This window comes from Mercenaria mercenaria, chromosome 16 (genome assembly GCF_021730395.1).
Source record: "Mercenaria mercenaria strain notata chromosome 16, MADL_Memer_1, whole genome shotgun sequence".
NCBI classification, from domain to species: domain Eukaryota; kingdom Metazoa; phylum Mollusca; class Bivalvia; order Venerida; family Veneridae; genus Mercenaria; species Mercenaria mercenaria.
In genome coordinates, this window is record NC_069376.1 from 40,338,640 (window position 1) to 40,354,500 (window position 15,861).

The 15,861-nt window shown below is 36.4% G+C and overlaps 2 protein-coding genes across 2 annotated transcripts; both read right to left on the reverse strand.

The window, feature by feature from the left end:
• Nucleotides 1-1,675: 1,675 nt before the first annotated feature.
• Nucleotides 1,676-3,343, reverse strand: LOC128549857 (orexin/Hypocretin receptor type 1-like). Its single transcript, XM_053527541.1, has one exon. The coding sequence runs from the start codon at nt 3,048-3,050 to the stop codon at nt 1,908-1,910; it is 1,143 nt and encodes a 380-aa protein (XP_053383516.1). The 5' UTR covers nt 3,051-3,343; the 3' UTR covers nt 1,676-1,907.
• Nucleotides 3,344-10,809: 7,466 nt separating this feature from the next.
• LOC123539805 (uncharacterized) lies at nt 10,810-13,083 on the reverse strand. Its single transcript, XM_045324583.2, has one exon. It carries the CDS (start codon nt 12,486-12,488, stop codon nt 11,037-11,039), a length of 1,452 nt encoding a protein of 483 aa, XP_045180518.2. The 5' UTR covers nt 12,489-13,083; the 3' UTR covers nt 10,810-11,036.
• Between the last annotated feature and the right edge of the window lie 2,778 nt (nt 13,084-15,861).

Here is a 15,861-nt window from a genome sequence, read left to right on the forward strand (position 1 = left end):
AACCGAAAATAAAATCAAAAGTAATCGTCGAATTTCGAGGCAGAATTGAAATTAGAGCCAGCAGGAAGATTGAAATTCAAATATTTTGAGGGGAGCGGTGGTCTAGTAGATAATGTGTCGCCCGCTCAACCCAGGGGTCGTGGGTTCGAGCCTCACTGGGGTCAAGACCGTGACTTCTCATATGACACCAGTACTGTTTTTTTCCAGGAAGCGGGCTCGAGAGTGGTTACAATAAACTTGACGCTTCCATCACACTCGAGCTAAAACAAATTAGTATAAACTAAACTAAATATTTTGAGCTAGCATGAATTTCTAGTCAATCGGCATTTTAAAAAGAATTAAATTGCAATCTTTAAACTGGCTCTTAATTCAATACCTGCTCGATATTCAGATTGAAAATTTGATTTGTTCGACATGCAGTGCTAGATTTTCGAAACGTCGAGCTCGCTCGCAAATAAAATTAATGCAAGATCGAAATCCAGCTGTTTCAAAAGATAGTTTCACATTCAATCCCAGTTTTAAATTCGATTGCTTTGAAAATTCGAGCAGGCTTGAAGTAATACCGGGAATAATCTATTTAGATTTTTAAAAACTTGAATTTCGATATATCCGATCTTGCACGATTTTTAATCTTTGAATTATGATCATGAGCAGATCGCAGTTTCAGTATTATACTGAAATTCAGCTTTTCAAAATTTGAAGTACGATTTTCGAGATGGCTCGACACTAATTACTTGCTCGATATTTGACTTTTTCAATTTAATATCAATCTTTGAACAGGCTGTTCATTCAATACAAGATCGAAATTTGGCTTTTGGAATATTATGAATTTCGATCATTGAGCTGGCCGAAATTAAAAGCTATTTTGAAATTTTACGTTTTTCGATCTTCAGGTGTAGCTTAGGATCAAAATTCGATAACTTATGAAGTTGAATTTCGATCTTCGAGCTGGCATAAGATTCTAAGCTAGTTGGACGCCGCTCACGACATAATAATAGATGTGCAGTTATTTGATTACACAAAAACTATTTAAAACCATGATCATCAAACAAAGTGTTATAAAAGCGAGCTTCCATCTGGTGTAAGATAGTAGAAATATATATTAATATATATTATTTTTGCAAAGTGATTGTTCGGTTTTATAATAATGAGTTTGTTGAGAATACCGTTATAAATAGTATTCCGATTAATCCACCAAATACCATTTAGGTTTCTATTTTCTAATTTATCTTTGCAATCACTGTAAATTAGACTTGACAATAATCCTTAAATCCATATGATCAAAAGTATTAATGTAACGGTACATTGGCGAAGAAGGGTTAGACATCGGCCTAAAATACGGAGTAGACCGAAAACTACCGAACAGTCTCGACAGCAGATATACCTGGCCAAACTTATTATCGGCTTTTGTGGTGATTTTCACGATGGGTCTAATTTTCCCCTAATATGGCAATCTTCCTTATGTCAGTTGGATGGCTTCCTCACATAGAATAATTCTACAGCCCAAGCGATTTGATTCCACAGCAATGGGGCAAGCAATTTGGAGTCACTGACTTCGGCCATTGAGGCCAAAGGAGGTAATCTGATGTATACAGAAATACTACATATACAATATGAAATTTCGCAGTTGATGTGTATAATATATATTTGCAGGGATAAATAAAGAACCAGAAAATGAATAAAGAATTATTAATGTTAAAATTACCACAATCAATTTGTTATCTACAAACAACATTGGACATGCACACTTAACTCACTTAAATGTAATACAGAAACATTCATTGAAGCAGACATAATATAGTTTGGTTTAGTTCTCCGTCACCATGCATGCTTGAAATTACAACAAAAAATATTTAACCGTTTCAAAGTGTTTATCATTCAACTGTATTTGATGTTTCGCCGCTTTTTTATTTTCTGTTGCGGTTACATATAATGTATTTTCGTATAAAATCTTTACACAATTTTCTAAATTTAGAATCGCAAAATAAGTATATAATGGGATTTGCAACATTGTTCAAAATAAAACTCCTTAAGAAAATTTGATAAACCATTATTTCAATTTCGTTCAAAGTATCCAGAGAATCTTCTTTCTCGGCGGTAACTATCATGAGTGCAAGGTGCGGAACAAATGCAATAACAAATACCATGGAAACGGTGAATAGCATTAGAGTAACTCTTGCAGTTCTTTTCATGAGTTGAGGTGTTGGTTGTGTTTGCGTTTCTGCTGGTTGTTGTTTCGATTCCAGTAGTTTACGCATCGCTAGTCTTTCTGCTGGTGTAAGAGTAGGAAATTTGTTTGTTTGTTTCACCCTGTTAAGTCTTGTATCCGATTTCCTGGTCGAACTCATTTGCATGCTTCTCATTGCTTGTATGAACTGATTACTCGTCCAAAGTGTTCTCATAATAAAAACGTATAAAATAACAAAAATTACGGTACTTAAAATAGTTTCTATCATTAGAACGCTCTGATAGATTTTAAAAAGTTGTTTGTGCTCTGAAGTGTCGTCGACGTAGCACTGGTACCCCGTTTTATCACCAACACCTGTCTCTATTGTACTGGCACCGTACAACAGTGCTGCTGGAATGGCTATTATTGCGCTGACGAAAACAGTTCCACTGCATAAATAAAGTGTATGCCTTGTGGTCGGCTGAGTTTTGAATGGATGACATATTTTCCAGTATCTTTCTACCGAAATGACCACTAACAGCAGACCTGAGCTGTTATTGACAACGTAAAGAAGATATCGCATCGATTTACATAACGCAGATGACGTCATCAAAAATGGCAACCGTAGGCTTGCAATGATGAAAGGCATTCCGGCGGTGCAGGCCAGAAAGTCTAACGCTGCTAAAAACAGAATGAAGTACCGGTGGTTAGATCTTCTGAATTTCTTCTTGTACACTAACAGAACCAGTAGATTTCCAACAAATCCAGTCACAAAACAAAGTGCGACAAATATTAAGGCGGGAATATGCAGGCGAAATAAGTCCTCATTTAGTTCTTCCAATGTAACATTGTTATTGTAGACGCCTTTAACACGCGAGTACATACTTGCATCTCACACTTGTATGACCACTTTGTAATTAAACCCTAATTAAGATTTGAAATGACTTAACGTGAATATGATCATTGTGTTTTATACGAAACGATTTCCAAGTAAATTCCCAGAACCAATATAATTCAAAATAATCGAAGGATCATTCTTGAAACGGAAAAAGGTTAGTAATTTCCAAATTGTTACTTCCAAACACTTAGGTCGATGTATCATACCTAACAAATAGACTATTACTATTATCATCATTATTATTATCTTTATTTCCTACATAACTGAAGAGCATTTACATAAGTACAGGAAAAGAACACATTACCAACATAATATAAACAAGTGCAATTGTCATAAATAATTGTAAATGTAACGCAGTATTATAGTAACAATATATACAAGTACATTTGTCATATATACATAGATATCAATATTATATATATAATCGGTTAAAACCAAACAGATGAAAGAAAGTATTTGTGTTGGCTTTTCCCTAGAACATTTGAGCCGCGCCATGAGAAAACCAACATAGAGCATTTGCGACCAGCATGGATCCAGACCAGCCTGCGCATCTGCGCCGTCTGGTCAGGATCCATACTGTTCGCTTTCAAAGTCTATTGCAATTAGAGAAACCGTTAGCGAACAGCATGGATCCTGACCAGACTGCGCGGATGCACAGGCTGGTCTGGATCCATGCTGGTCGCAAATGCTCTATGTTGGTTTTCTCATGGCGCGGCTCATTTAATGTAGAACACCGAATAAGAATAATACCGAAACGAACATTAAGACGACTTAGATTTGCAATGACGTCTAATCTCAGAGAACTTGATGAAAACATTGCAGTCTTACGTATGATACGAAAATTCGTTTAAACGATGTAAGATCGCTAGTAAGATAAGAAAAATTGTATATTTTAGTGACATATTAAGTTATAGAGGATATAACATGAGTGTCTTTTCATATTGAATTTATTAAACGAGTTGAATAAAATAATAAAATGCGAGACTCTGCCGAGCATTTTATCAATTTTATTCAACGAGTTTAATAAATTCAATGTGGAAAGTCACAAATATAATATTCTATTATCATATGTTACCTTTTCCTGCCGAAACATGAAAAATTCTACTTTCTTTTGTAAACAAGTTAATTTGACCAACGTCTCCTATACTATAAACGACGTTGACGTCAAAGCTGTATTACACTAGTGTATTATCATTTTTAAGTAATAGAGGATATTTGTTTGTTTCAGTGTAAGATCGAAATATATTTCACCGAGTGAACACTATAATTAAATATTTTCACGAGTGGCGTAGCCACGAGTGAAAATGTAAATTATTGTGTTTACGAGTGAAATATATTTCAATCTTACATTGAAACAAACAAATTTTCTTTTTCTTTTATGTATTTTCAATGGTTTTAAACAAATTATGTCAATTTTACCCGCGCAGCGTCACGTGCATCGCATCATGACGTCATAATTTCATGACGTCACGATATCTATAGTGTATAACTGTCAAATAGTCCTATGACGTTTCCAGACTTCTTTTAGATTGTTTAATGATGGAACGTATATCTTCATGATCCTGTAAATATTAATGTATATCTATGTCTTTACTGAAGTATATTTTCATGAAATTTTCCATTATTTATAATTCATATTCTTTCGCATTCAAGTGTAGTTCCGTACCAGTGAAAAATAAAAATGATATTTTCACTGTTTGAAACAGTGGAAATATCAATTTTATTTCACCGATAAATTTCAGTATTTCATTGAAAAGCATAAAATAAATGGCTTTATTACACTCCCGCGACGTCAAACATGTGATAAATAACATTCTAACATGGTTCGATTTGATTTCCAGTTAAACAAAGAAGGAAATCAAGCTCTGTATATTCTGCGATAAACAACGGTTGACGCGCGGACCGGTAAGAGAGCATTATGACGTCAATTATGACGTCAAATTGCCGCATGACGTCCGATACATTATTCCTCTGGTAAATGAAGTCCAGCATAATATTTATTAAAATATGTCAATGAGCATGTCAGAATGAAAACAATCAAGGCTTTCTTGTGATTTATCGTCTAATTTACCACGATTCATCGTTCAGATGCTTCAGTATTTAACCACTCGGGCTAACGCCCTCGTGGTTCAATTCCTACGCATCTGAACTCTGAACCGTGGTAAATTAGACGATAAATCACTCGAAGGCCTTGATTATTTGTTAAATAAACATCAACACAATCACACGGCAGACATATAATATATGTTTAGTAAAAGACAAATCAGCAAGTCAGACTGTAGTGTGAACAGCTATACAATAACCTGTAACGGATATTGGTCTATATAAAGATTACACTACAGACCATAATTTAGAAGAAAAATATCTTACATTTTGAGCGGACAAAATTAATTAGTATGATGACTCTGAAATGCATCACAGAATGGAAACCGTCCCGGATGATTGGGTCAATCCCCACCTAAACGGTCCGGAGAGCATAATTATGTGATACATCTCACAGACGAAATACTTCATCTATGTATAACTAGAACAGAACTGAAGACAAAAGCATAAGAATATCCATAATCATAGTCTCCTTTATGTATCCGCTCCACAAAAAGGTAACATTTCGATGCTTGGTGACAATACGCTTTCAAATGATACCAAAATTATTTGAGCCGTGCCATGGGAAAACCAACATAGTGGCTTTGCGACCAGCATGGATCCAGACCAGCCTGCGCATCCGCGCAGCCTGGTCAGGATCCATGCTGTTCGCTAACAGTTTCTCCAATTCCAATAGGCTTTAAAAGCGAACAGCATGGAGCCTGACCAGACTGCGCGGATGCGCAGGCTGGTCTGGATCCATGCTGGTCGCACACCCACTATGTTGGTTTTGTCATAGCACGGTTCATATTAGCTTACCAGGCATCAATTTTTAATATATTCTAATAGTACTGTTATAAAGAATTTGCTTATTTGTAGATCGGATACCTTCAGTATATGCAAGTATATACAATAGTATTTACATGCTAGTCAAAAACGATGTATATAACTTCTCATAAACATGTATAATTTTCAAGTTACTAAAGTTTTAAGTAACTGCTAAAAGAATCTGCAGTTAGCGTTATTATACGACAGTTTAATACTCATATATTACATTCAATTCGATATCATGTTATGAACACTAGTCGGGGACTTTAAATCACGATACTCTTACTTTGTCGTCCAAATCAAAAGAAGCAGAGCCGCTGAACATTTTTAGCAATTGTAACTCTTGAGAAAGGCTACACAATACTTCAAATTGTTTTACCCCTAACAGCTTTGACAGGTTAACGCATTATGCTGCTCTTGAACTGTCTTTTTCTCACAGAATAATACAATATGCAGAGCAATGGTATTTGTGAGTAAGTCACAATTTACGCACTCTACTTCGTAATTTCTGGAGAATAACTTACAATCAATGTAAATGCTGAGGCACATTGTATCTTAAACTGACGACTAAAGCTCCACAGTATGCATGACTCATATTTCGAATGTACTTGGAAAAAACCTGACAGACCGGCATCACATAAAATTCTATTTCGCCAATTGAATTCCACGGTTTTATGAACGGCTATTTGACAAACTTTTTTCATGAGTGCGGTGATGGAATAATTCCGGTGTCCATATAATTTCTCAAGTAAGTGCGTTAAAAGTAGCGCACTATTATTTTATATATGTCGGGAACAAAGCCCGACACTTTTCTTGGTTCTAACATATCTATAGGACGTCAGCCTTAAGGCAAACGCTTGTTTGATCTTAAATTTTGTATTTAGGCGACACAACAAACCAAAGAAAAGAAGATTCCTCTTATCAATAATGACGCTTATCCGGTAAATGCCGAGACTGCTTAAGACAATATTGGTTCTGGATCTTGTCGATACGCTCTGGATATGTTTAATGCATTAGCGATGGGTCCGTTCCAAGGGAGCTGACGTCACTCCATAATTCGCTCCCATACAATACCCGCGGTAATGCTACTGCTTCACATATTTTCTTAGATGTTAGCGGGTTTAGTCCATGTTTTTGTATCCCACAGTTCGCAGTGCTATAGAAAGCTTTACGAAGTTTTGTACAACTTTCGTCTTTATTTTCGTTTAATGATAGCGGCTTATTACATGACACTCCAATGTGTAAACAGTCATCAGTTTCGTTGAACTCACTGTCTCAAAGTTCCCATACATGCGATAATTTACTTTTATCATTGAAAACAACAGCCTTGCACTTGACTGCATTGTACAAATGGCGTTCGTTTTGAGAGTTTTTATAAACATAAGTCAAGAAGATTGTCCAGACCGTGTTTAACGTTAGATAATCACTATGTCATCTGTCGAAATTGGACAGTTGCAAAGTATATCTTTCAACTTGAAGCAGTATTCACTATTTTCAATTTCATTCATTAAATGAGATAGAGATTTGGACTGAGACACGGACCTTGTCGGGTTCTTTGTTAAATTTGGAACCAGTCTGATGTATAACCCTGAGATTTTACACAGCTAAAGCAATCTGTTAAAAATGGACACCACTGATTTTAATAGTGTTATGTCGATACCGGTATTGTACAATTTAATAAGCAATAAAGAAATCCAGGTTCTGTCAAACTAAGAAACACGTGTACATTGGGGAGTTCTTTTCCTTGGCATAGTAAGTACATTCACGCGTCATAATTGCCTGATAGCTATTCGGGTCAGTTTTCTTTTTGTTTTCTCCTTTGAGAAGTGTTGTAATTATTCCCTTTTTTCAGGTCGACCGGTGTGTGTGAGAAGGTAAACAACTTTACTAATATACTCCGCAATAGGGGTCCACCGTGCATATTTCCACAGTCCTTGCCCTTTTTGCAAGATTAAAGAGCATTATTAGTTGGGTGGGAAACACTGAAAAGCGTTTCTGAAAATTCCCGAGTAGCTGCCGGGGATCGAAACCCCGACATCAGGATTGGAAGGCCAGTGTGCAAACCACTGAGCTATCCGTCCACCTATAAATATTATGAACTGGGCTAATACATATTATTCAAATTAATGATAAAAGGATTATAAACAACTGTTGCACATGTTTCTATAGGTTTATAGTAGTCGCAACTTGACCGCGATGGTTGACCTTTGGCTGATTATTCATATCGGTTATTTCATTGTACAAATAAAGGGTGATTATGGTAGCCATGTATATTTATATGAAATTAGTTTGTTTACATTGCAGTATCAAAGTATGCATACTTACATTTGATCAGTTAAAACTTTCCAATACACTAATTATAATTACACAAATTCATATTTCCACTTTCTCATGCAGTTCGTGTTTTACGTACACTCCTTTTCAATAATAGGTTGTGCCTCATTATGTATTATAATACAAAGGTCAACCATCGGGGTCAAGTTGCGTCCACTATACTTTAATTCAAAACTCTTTGAAATTAGGCTACAATTCGAAACAATGTGTCCTTAGTGTATTGATCCCCTTAGAAAGACAAGATGTTGTGCATGTTGTCGATTACTATTGTCGATAATTGTCGACAATGGAGTTTGTTTGAGTTAATTTCAGAAACAAAGTTTGTTGTTGTTTTTTTTCTTCTTTTTTTTGTAGCCCACCAACGGATATTTAGATTGAATTACCTGTGTCCGTTCACGTGTGTCCGTTCGCCCATCCGAAACTATACTTGCAAGTAGCTTACAAATAAACCTGAGGTCTTGAAACTGTATAGGATTGTTACTCAGCATGAAGAGTTGTGCACCTGGGTTATAAGTTACCATTGATCCTAATATTAATAAAGTAATGAGAAATTTTGACCCTTTATTGAGACAAATAACACGATCTTAACCATTAAATAACGGATGCGAATAAGTAACTTTTTTCCAGATTGTTTCAATACGTTGGATCGAATAGATGATATAACACAACGTATCGTCAATGTCAAGTAAAGGTACACTTAAATTAGCGTCATTATAAGTCTTTTAACTGTCTAAAGTAGATAATATAATGCTCTGAAGCAGTTTTTACAAGTTTGTTGCATCTGTCCGAGTCAAGATCACTTTCGTCCTACTCACGATCCAATTTGACCTATTGTCTTCTAGACGCTTTTTCTGTTAGTTATAACGTATTTACCAATAGAAAAACGCCAGAAAAGCGTCTGAGAGATATTATAAAGGGTACCAACAATATGCGGGGTAAGCATGGCTTCGGCAGGTAACACAGGAACGAGCCGAGACTCAGTCATGTGTCCGACTCACGATCAGTTTACCCTATGCATCTAAACTTTCCTGCTTAACATTTCACCAATTAATCACATTATTATAACGAGTGCTCGTTTGCTCTTGTTCTACCTCCTCATGTATATAACAAGAACAAACAATAGGTCGATGTGTGGAAACATTAAGCGCATCGTTATTTAAAATTTGCTAATCAATTACATTTTGAGAAAATGATATGATCTATGAGTTCGCTATCACTGTTATACAGTACATTGCTGAACTTCGATTCGCGGCGCGCAACATGTGTATTTATAGATTGAAGAGATCAAATTTTGCCATACACTGAATGCCCTGGGGCCAAAAGTATGGGTCATTGACGAGTAAATTGTCCATATCGCTGTCTTCTACATTGATCCGGACAAACGTTGTCCTAGAGACTTTGGTGACTGTAGGACCCCTATCTCCTACATACATTGCCAATTTTGCTTCTGTAACCGTATGTCGGAAACCGCCACATAAAATCGTTTCGTTCGCCGACGAACATACTGTAAGAAGTCATAACTACTGGCAGTATGCTGTGTCTCTCGAGGCCTATTAGTACCACCGGTGGGTAGCATTTGATGTTTGGACAAGGTTGTGAAGTTATTTGGGTTTAGTTGTCTTACGTTTGAAGCCTGGGGCTCATCTGGATTTAAATCATGGATTGCATCACCAGATGAGACCGGTTTTCTATTGGGACTGACACACATGTCTGCCTTTCGATTGGTTATAATGGGTGGGATAGGAAGAACCCCAAAAGAGTTTCCATAACCACCGTATTGGTAACTGTATGAATGATGGGGTAAACTGTATTCACAGCTATCTGTGGAATCTTGTACTTCAATAAGAGAGCCATCATTAGGTACAGATATCAAGTCATTGCGTCGGACACAGTTGTTTTCAGGGAGGGTGTGAGCCGAACTGGTTGTATCAAATTCAGTGCTGGGACAGTTGTATCCAGGGGAGGTCTTGTTTGGGCTTTGGTTATTGGAAATTTGGAGGGCATAATTGTTTTCGTGGAGTACGTGGTTTGAGTCTCGGATATCAGATTCTGGTTGGTACAGTTACTGTTAGGGACTGTATGGATTGTGTTTGGGGTATCAGACGTTTTTGAATAAGAGTTGTCCTCTATTGATCATGTGTCTTTATTATTATTATTATTTATTAGAATATGAATCTCATGTTTATGTTATGTACATACTGAGAATTTAATAATAAACTTGGGAAAGATGGAGGTAGGTCCAAGGTGCCCCTCCAGGCAGTATTTTCCGCTAAGGCGGGAAGCAACATTCCTTATGCCAGTTGACGGCTTCACTAATTCTACATCCTAAGCGAGGATCATTGGGGGACAAGCAAGTCATCGTCTTCGGTCATGGAGGTCAAAGGAGGTAATTTGATATATACTAAAATAGTATATATATATACAATGTAAAATTTACTTGTTTCGCAGTTGGTGTGTATAATATATATTTGCAGGCATAAATAAACAACCAGAAGATGAATAAAGAACAACAAATTAGTAATTATTAATGGTAAAATTCCCAAAATCAATGTGTTATCTATTAGCAACACTTAAAGCACTTAACTGTACTACAGAAACATTCATTGAATTAGACATAATATAAATTAGTTTAGTTCTCCGTAAATATGTTTGAAATTATAACAAAGAATTTTATTAAACGTTTTAAAGTGTTTTTAATTCAACTTTATTTGATGTTTCGCCGCTTTTTTATTTTTTGTTACAGTTACATAAAATGTATTTTCGTAAAAAACCTTTACACAATTTTCTAAATTTAGAATCGCAAAATAAATATATAATGGGATTTGCAACATTGTTCAAAATAAAACTCCTTAAGAAAATTTGATATACCATTATTTCAGTTTTGTTCATACTATCCAGAAAATCTTCTTTCTCTGCGGTAACTATCATGAGTGCAAGATGCGGAACAAATGCAATAGCAAATACCATGGAAACGGTAAATAACATTAGAGTTACTCTCGCAGTTGTTTTCATGTTTTTAGGTTTTGGTTGCTGTTGCGTTTCTGTTGGTTGTTGTTTTGATTTCAGCAGTTTACGCATCGCTAGTCTTTCTGCAGGTGTAAGAGTAGGAAATTTGTTTGTTTGTTTCACCCTGTTAAGTCTTGTATCCGATACAGCTCTAGACAGTCCTGGTTTACCACTTGAATGGTCTCTTCTTTTGAAGAGTTCACGTGACATTCGCCATAGTGAGTTTGCTTTTCGATTTGACTCAGTGTCATTAGCTTCATTTCCGGTATTTATTGACCGACAAGAAACAGATTTCTCGAAATTCTCAATTCCGTTCACTTCTTTTCCATTATTCACCAAAGGTTCATCAGCTTCTTTACTTCCGGTCTGAGTATTCGGAAAACTGGAGCAAGACGAATCATATCCCTCGGCCTCGCGATCACAGTCTGTTGAAAATGATGTTTCATGAACTGACTTCCTGGTCGAACTCATTTGCATGCTTCTCATTGCTTGTATGAACTGATCACTCGTCCAAAGTTTTCTTATAATAAAAGCGTACAAAATAACAAAAATTACGATACTTAAAATAGTTTCTATCATTAGAACGCTCTGGTAGATTTCAAAAAGTAGTTTGTGCTCTAAATTGTCGTCGACGAAACACTGGTACCCTGTCATATTACCAACACCTGTCTCTATTGTACTGGCACCGTACAACACTCCAGCCGGAATGGCTATTATAGCGCTGAAGAAAACAGTTCCGTAGCATAAATAAAGCGTATGCCTTGTGGTCAGCTGAGTTTTGAATGGATGACATATTTTTCGGTATCTTTCTACCGAAATGACCACTAACAGAAGACCTGAGCTGTTATTGACAATGTAATGAAGATATCGCATCGATTTGCATAACGCCGATGACGTCATCAAATATGGCAACCGTAGGCTTGCAATAAGGAAAGGCATTCCGGTGGTGCAGGCCAGAAAGTCTAACGCTGCTAAAAACAGAATAAAGTACCGGTGGTTAGATCTTCTGAATTTCTTTTTATATACTAATAGAACCAGTAGATTTCCTACAAATCCAGTCACAATACAAAGTGCGACAAATATTAAGGCGGGAATATGCAGGCGAAATAAGTCCTCATTTAGTTCTTCCAATGTAACATTGTTATTGTAGACGCCTTTAACACGCGAGTACATACTTGCATCTCACACTTGTATGATCACTTTGTGACTAAACCCTAATAAAGATTTAAAATGACGTACGTGAATAAATGTTTCTTGGTTTTTTTTCCATAAACACAATAAAACTGGTATATTTTCAAGCGTAATGTAATGTTTTTGTTAACACTGATTGTTTTCTACGAAACCATATGTAGTAATTTCCCAAAATCAATATAATTCAAAATAAGTCATGGTCATTTTTGAAACGGAAAAGGGCTAGTAATTTCCAAATTGTAACTTCCAAACACTTAAGTCGATATAATATACCAAACAAATAGATAAAAATATCTAATATCCTCTCAAAAATATCTAATATCCTCTCAGAAAGTCATATTATATTGTTATGAGTCAACACCCTTCAACCTTTTGAGGCCGTGGCAAATAAAAAACAAAACATTTATGTTACGAGTTATTTGGAACAAACATTTATCATTCAGTGAAATATTACGAAATCTGTATACTATTAATTATTGTTAGTGACTCTCCGTTGGGATATGTAGGGTGGGGTCAATATGATCTTGCCTCCATATTGATCATACTGGCCCGCATACGTCCGTGGAGAGTCACTAATAAACACTGTAACTGATATGTTTTATCGACCACTTATTTTAGCTTAGTATGACATGGCCATCTTAGGGTCACCATGTGACCATCTTTAACCAATGAAAAAACTAGAATCTCATAGGAAGTAAAACAAAGAATGTTATTTGGCTTCTTTTTTCTGTGAAGTTCTTATTCGTGGGTGGCTAGCAGTTACATTATTGTGATATGACCACTACTGAAAAACAATTAATTAATTACTAAAGCTCTCATATTTTCGGACCGAGACAGATACGCCATTCAATTGTTTAAAGTGGTTAGTCCCCGTCTTTGTTCATACTTGACAACAGGATGTGTACCGCCTCATATATGCTTCAAGTATTGTGTATCACGTGTATATATTGTTAGAAAATAGGTTAATAACATAGCTGTATTGACTCATGTTTTGTACATTACTTTCGGTAATATATTAAGCAAAACTGTACACCATATTTATAATATGTACGTTTGAAAAATAATTAGCAAGGTTTATTTACAATTCGTATGGTACTTACAGAGACTTGTTCTAATCCTTCAAACATCCCATGACTGTATAATGTTACAAATTGAAAATACTTCATCTCTTACTGGGAATCGAACCTATGACCTGTCACACCTTCAGCACGTCGCTATAAAAGCTAGTCCAACAGCAATTAAGTATAGGTGCACCCTTATACTCTACCCTACTACATACACCTCCTCCATTTTAGAATCTGTCCTCTGTGGGACGCTCCAAGGTGTCCATTTATATCTACTCTTTAGTTATTTACGTTGGGCGTCAAATGTAACAAGCTGAAAATACTTCAGCTCAGACCGGGAAAATGTCTAAAAGACTATTCTTAACAGAAAGCGTAAAACGTTTTCCAAGAAGAATACTAGCAGGCTCGGTTTGATTGAGTCTGTTCCCGAGATGTAACTGAAAAGTATAAAATTCCTCAAGCCCCCTAACGTAGGGTTGAGCAGAACGTTAATTGTTATTATTAGATAGAAAGGCGAACGTTTGTCGAATTTGCCAGCCCGTAGTGTAAAGCGAACACTCCGCATGACACAGGTTATTTTGATTGCACGTCCGAACCTTTTCGAAGCGTGCATGCGCACAGCTATAGTCGTGGAAGAGTTATCCTTCATGATTTACGAGTAGTTTGACTTGACTGTATTGTAACCTTGTCTAGAGTCTAGGAATTATGTAGCGTTTGTGGTAGTTCGCACAAATATTTCTATTTCTTAACCGCTTGGTAGCGGACTCCTCTGCATGCCTCTACGTCGTACTCAAATGTTTAATGACTATCTCAAACTACATAATAAAATAATTTCAGGCTGTTCACCTTCCCTGATAGAAAACAAAGTCACAGAGCAACGAGAACATTCGAAACAGTTAATCGGACGAAATAATGATAGCAAACTATGGTTCTCTCAAAAGGAACCAAAGCTCTGTGGTTCACATTTTGCAGAAGGATAAACCAACTCTTCAGAACTCGCTACCGACATCGAATTTTCAGTAAGACTGGATACGAAGCAAGAGTTCGTACAAATATTTTTACAAAGTATATATTTGATTCATAGAAAAGAAATGCCATGGATTTTGCCCGCACCAGCTTGACTAGTCAATATGACAAGCCAAACCTACAAATTCTCTGTGTTGTCGGCAGTTGATTTAGCCAGATGAAAGTTAGACAGTATATGTACAGTAAACGTATTGACCTTAGAATACCAGAAGACTATTTTACTTTAAAGACAGAAGTATATCGACTGTTCAGAATACAAATGAACATTAGAAGTTTAAAAAAGGACTAAAGCCAAAACATTCTTTGAAGAACATCAAAATGTTGTTTACCCTTGTGTCTGTCGGAGATAGATTCGAACACAAATGTTTGAACCGATGAGGATTGAACCGAAAAAGAAGTTGACTTCAAGAGCAGAATTCCTCTCAACGACTTGGTTTGGTTTGTTACGCCCTTGTTTCAAGATTTAAGCCGGTGCTATGGGGCGTGAGAGGTGTTGCACATTTCATTACCTCTCATTAACAAACTCAATCAATCCGAGTCTGCTTTGATTCTGTTTGGTTGCAATCTATGCTTCCAGTGGATCTTTTTATAGATTTAATTGATATTTCAGAGTCATTTATTTAAGCACATGTATATGAATTCACCGCATATTCATGGCTTGGTTCTTTTATGTCTGCAGCATGGTTGCTGAAGACTTTGTTTGAAAGATATCTCAGTAGACTTTTATTATTTTAGTGCTGCCTCTCTATAAATCAGCCGCGCCATGAGAAAACCAACATAGTGGGTTTGCGACCAGCATGGATCCAGACCAGCCTGCGCATCCGCGCAGTCTGGTCAGGATCCATGCTGTTCGCTTTTAAAGTCTATTGCAGTTAGAGAAACTGTGAGCGAACAGCATGGATCCTGACCAGATTGCGCGGACACGCAGGCTGGTCTGGATTCATGCTGGTTGCAAAGCCACTATGTTGGTTTTCTCATGGCGCGGCTCATATAACTGAAATACTGTTGAAAACCGGCGTTAAACTTAAAACAAACAAACAATTCAAAAGATATATAGAAGAAGCAATCTGAAGCATAGAATGCAAAACAAAGCATTATTGAGTTTGTTCATGAGAGGTAATGAAATGCGAAACACTTATCTAGTCACCATAACACCGGAATTAGACAAAGATACATTCCAAAGGACCTAAACAAAGAACAACACCAAGTCCCAGCATGGGGGTGAATCTTTTCTCGGCCAGGACTTAAAAACAATCGACCTAAAG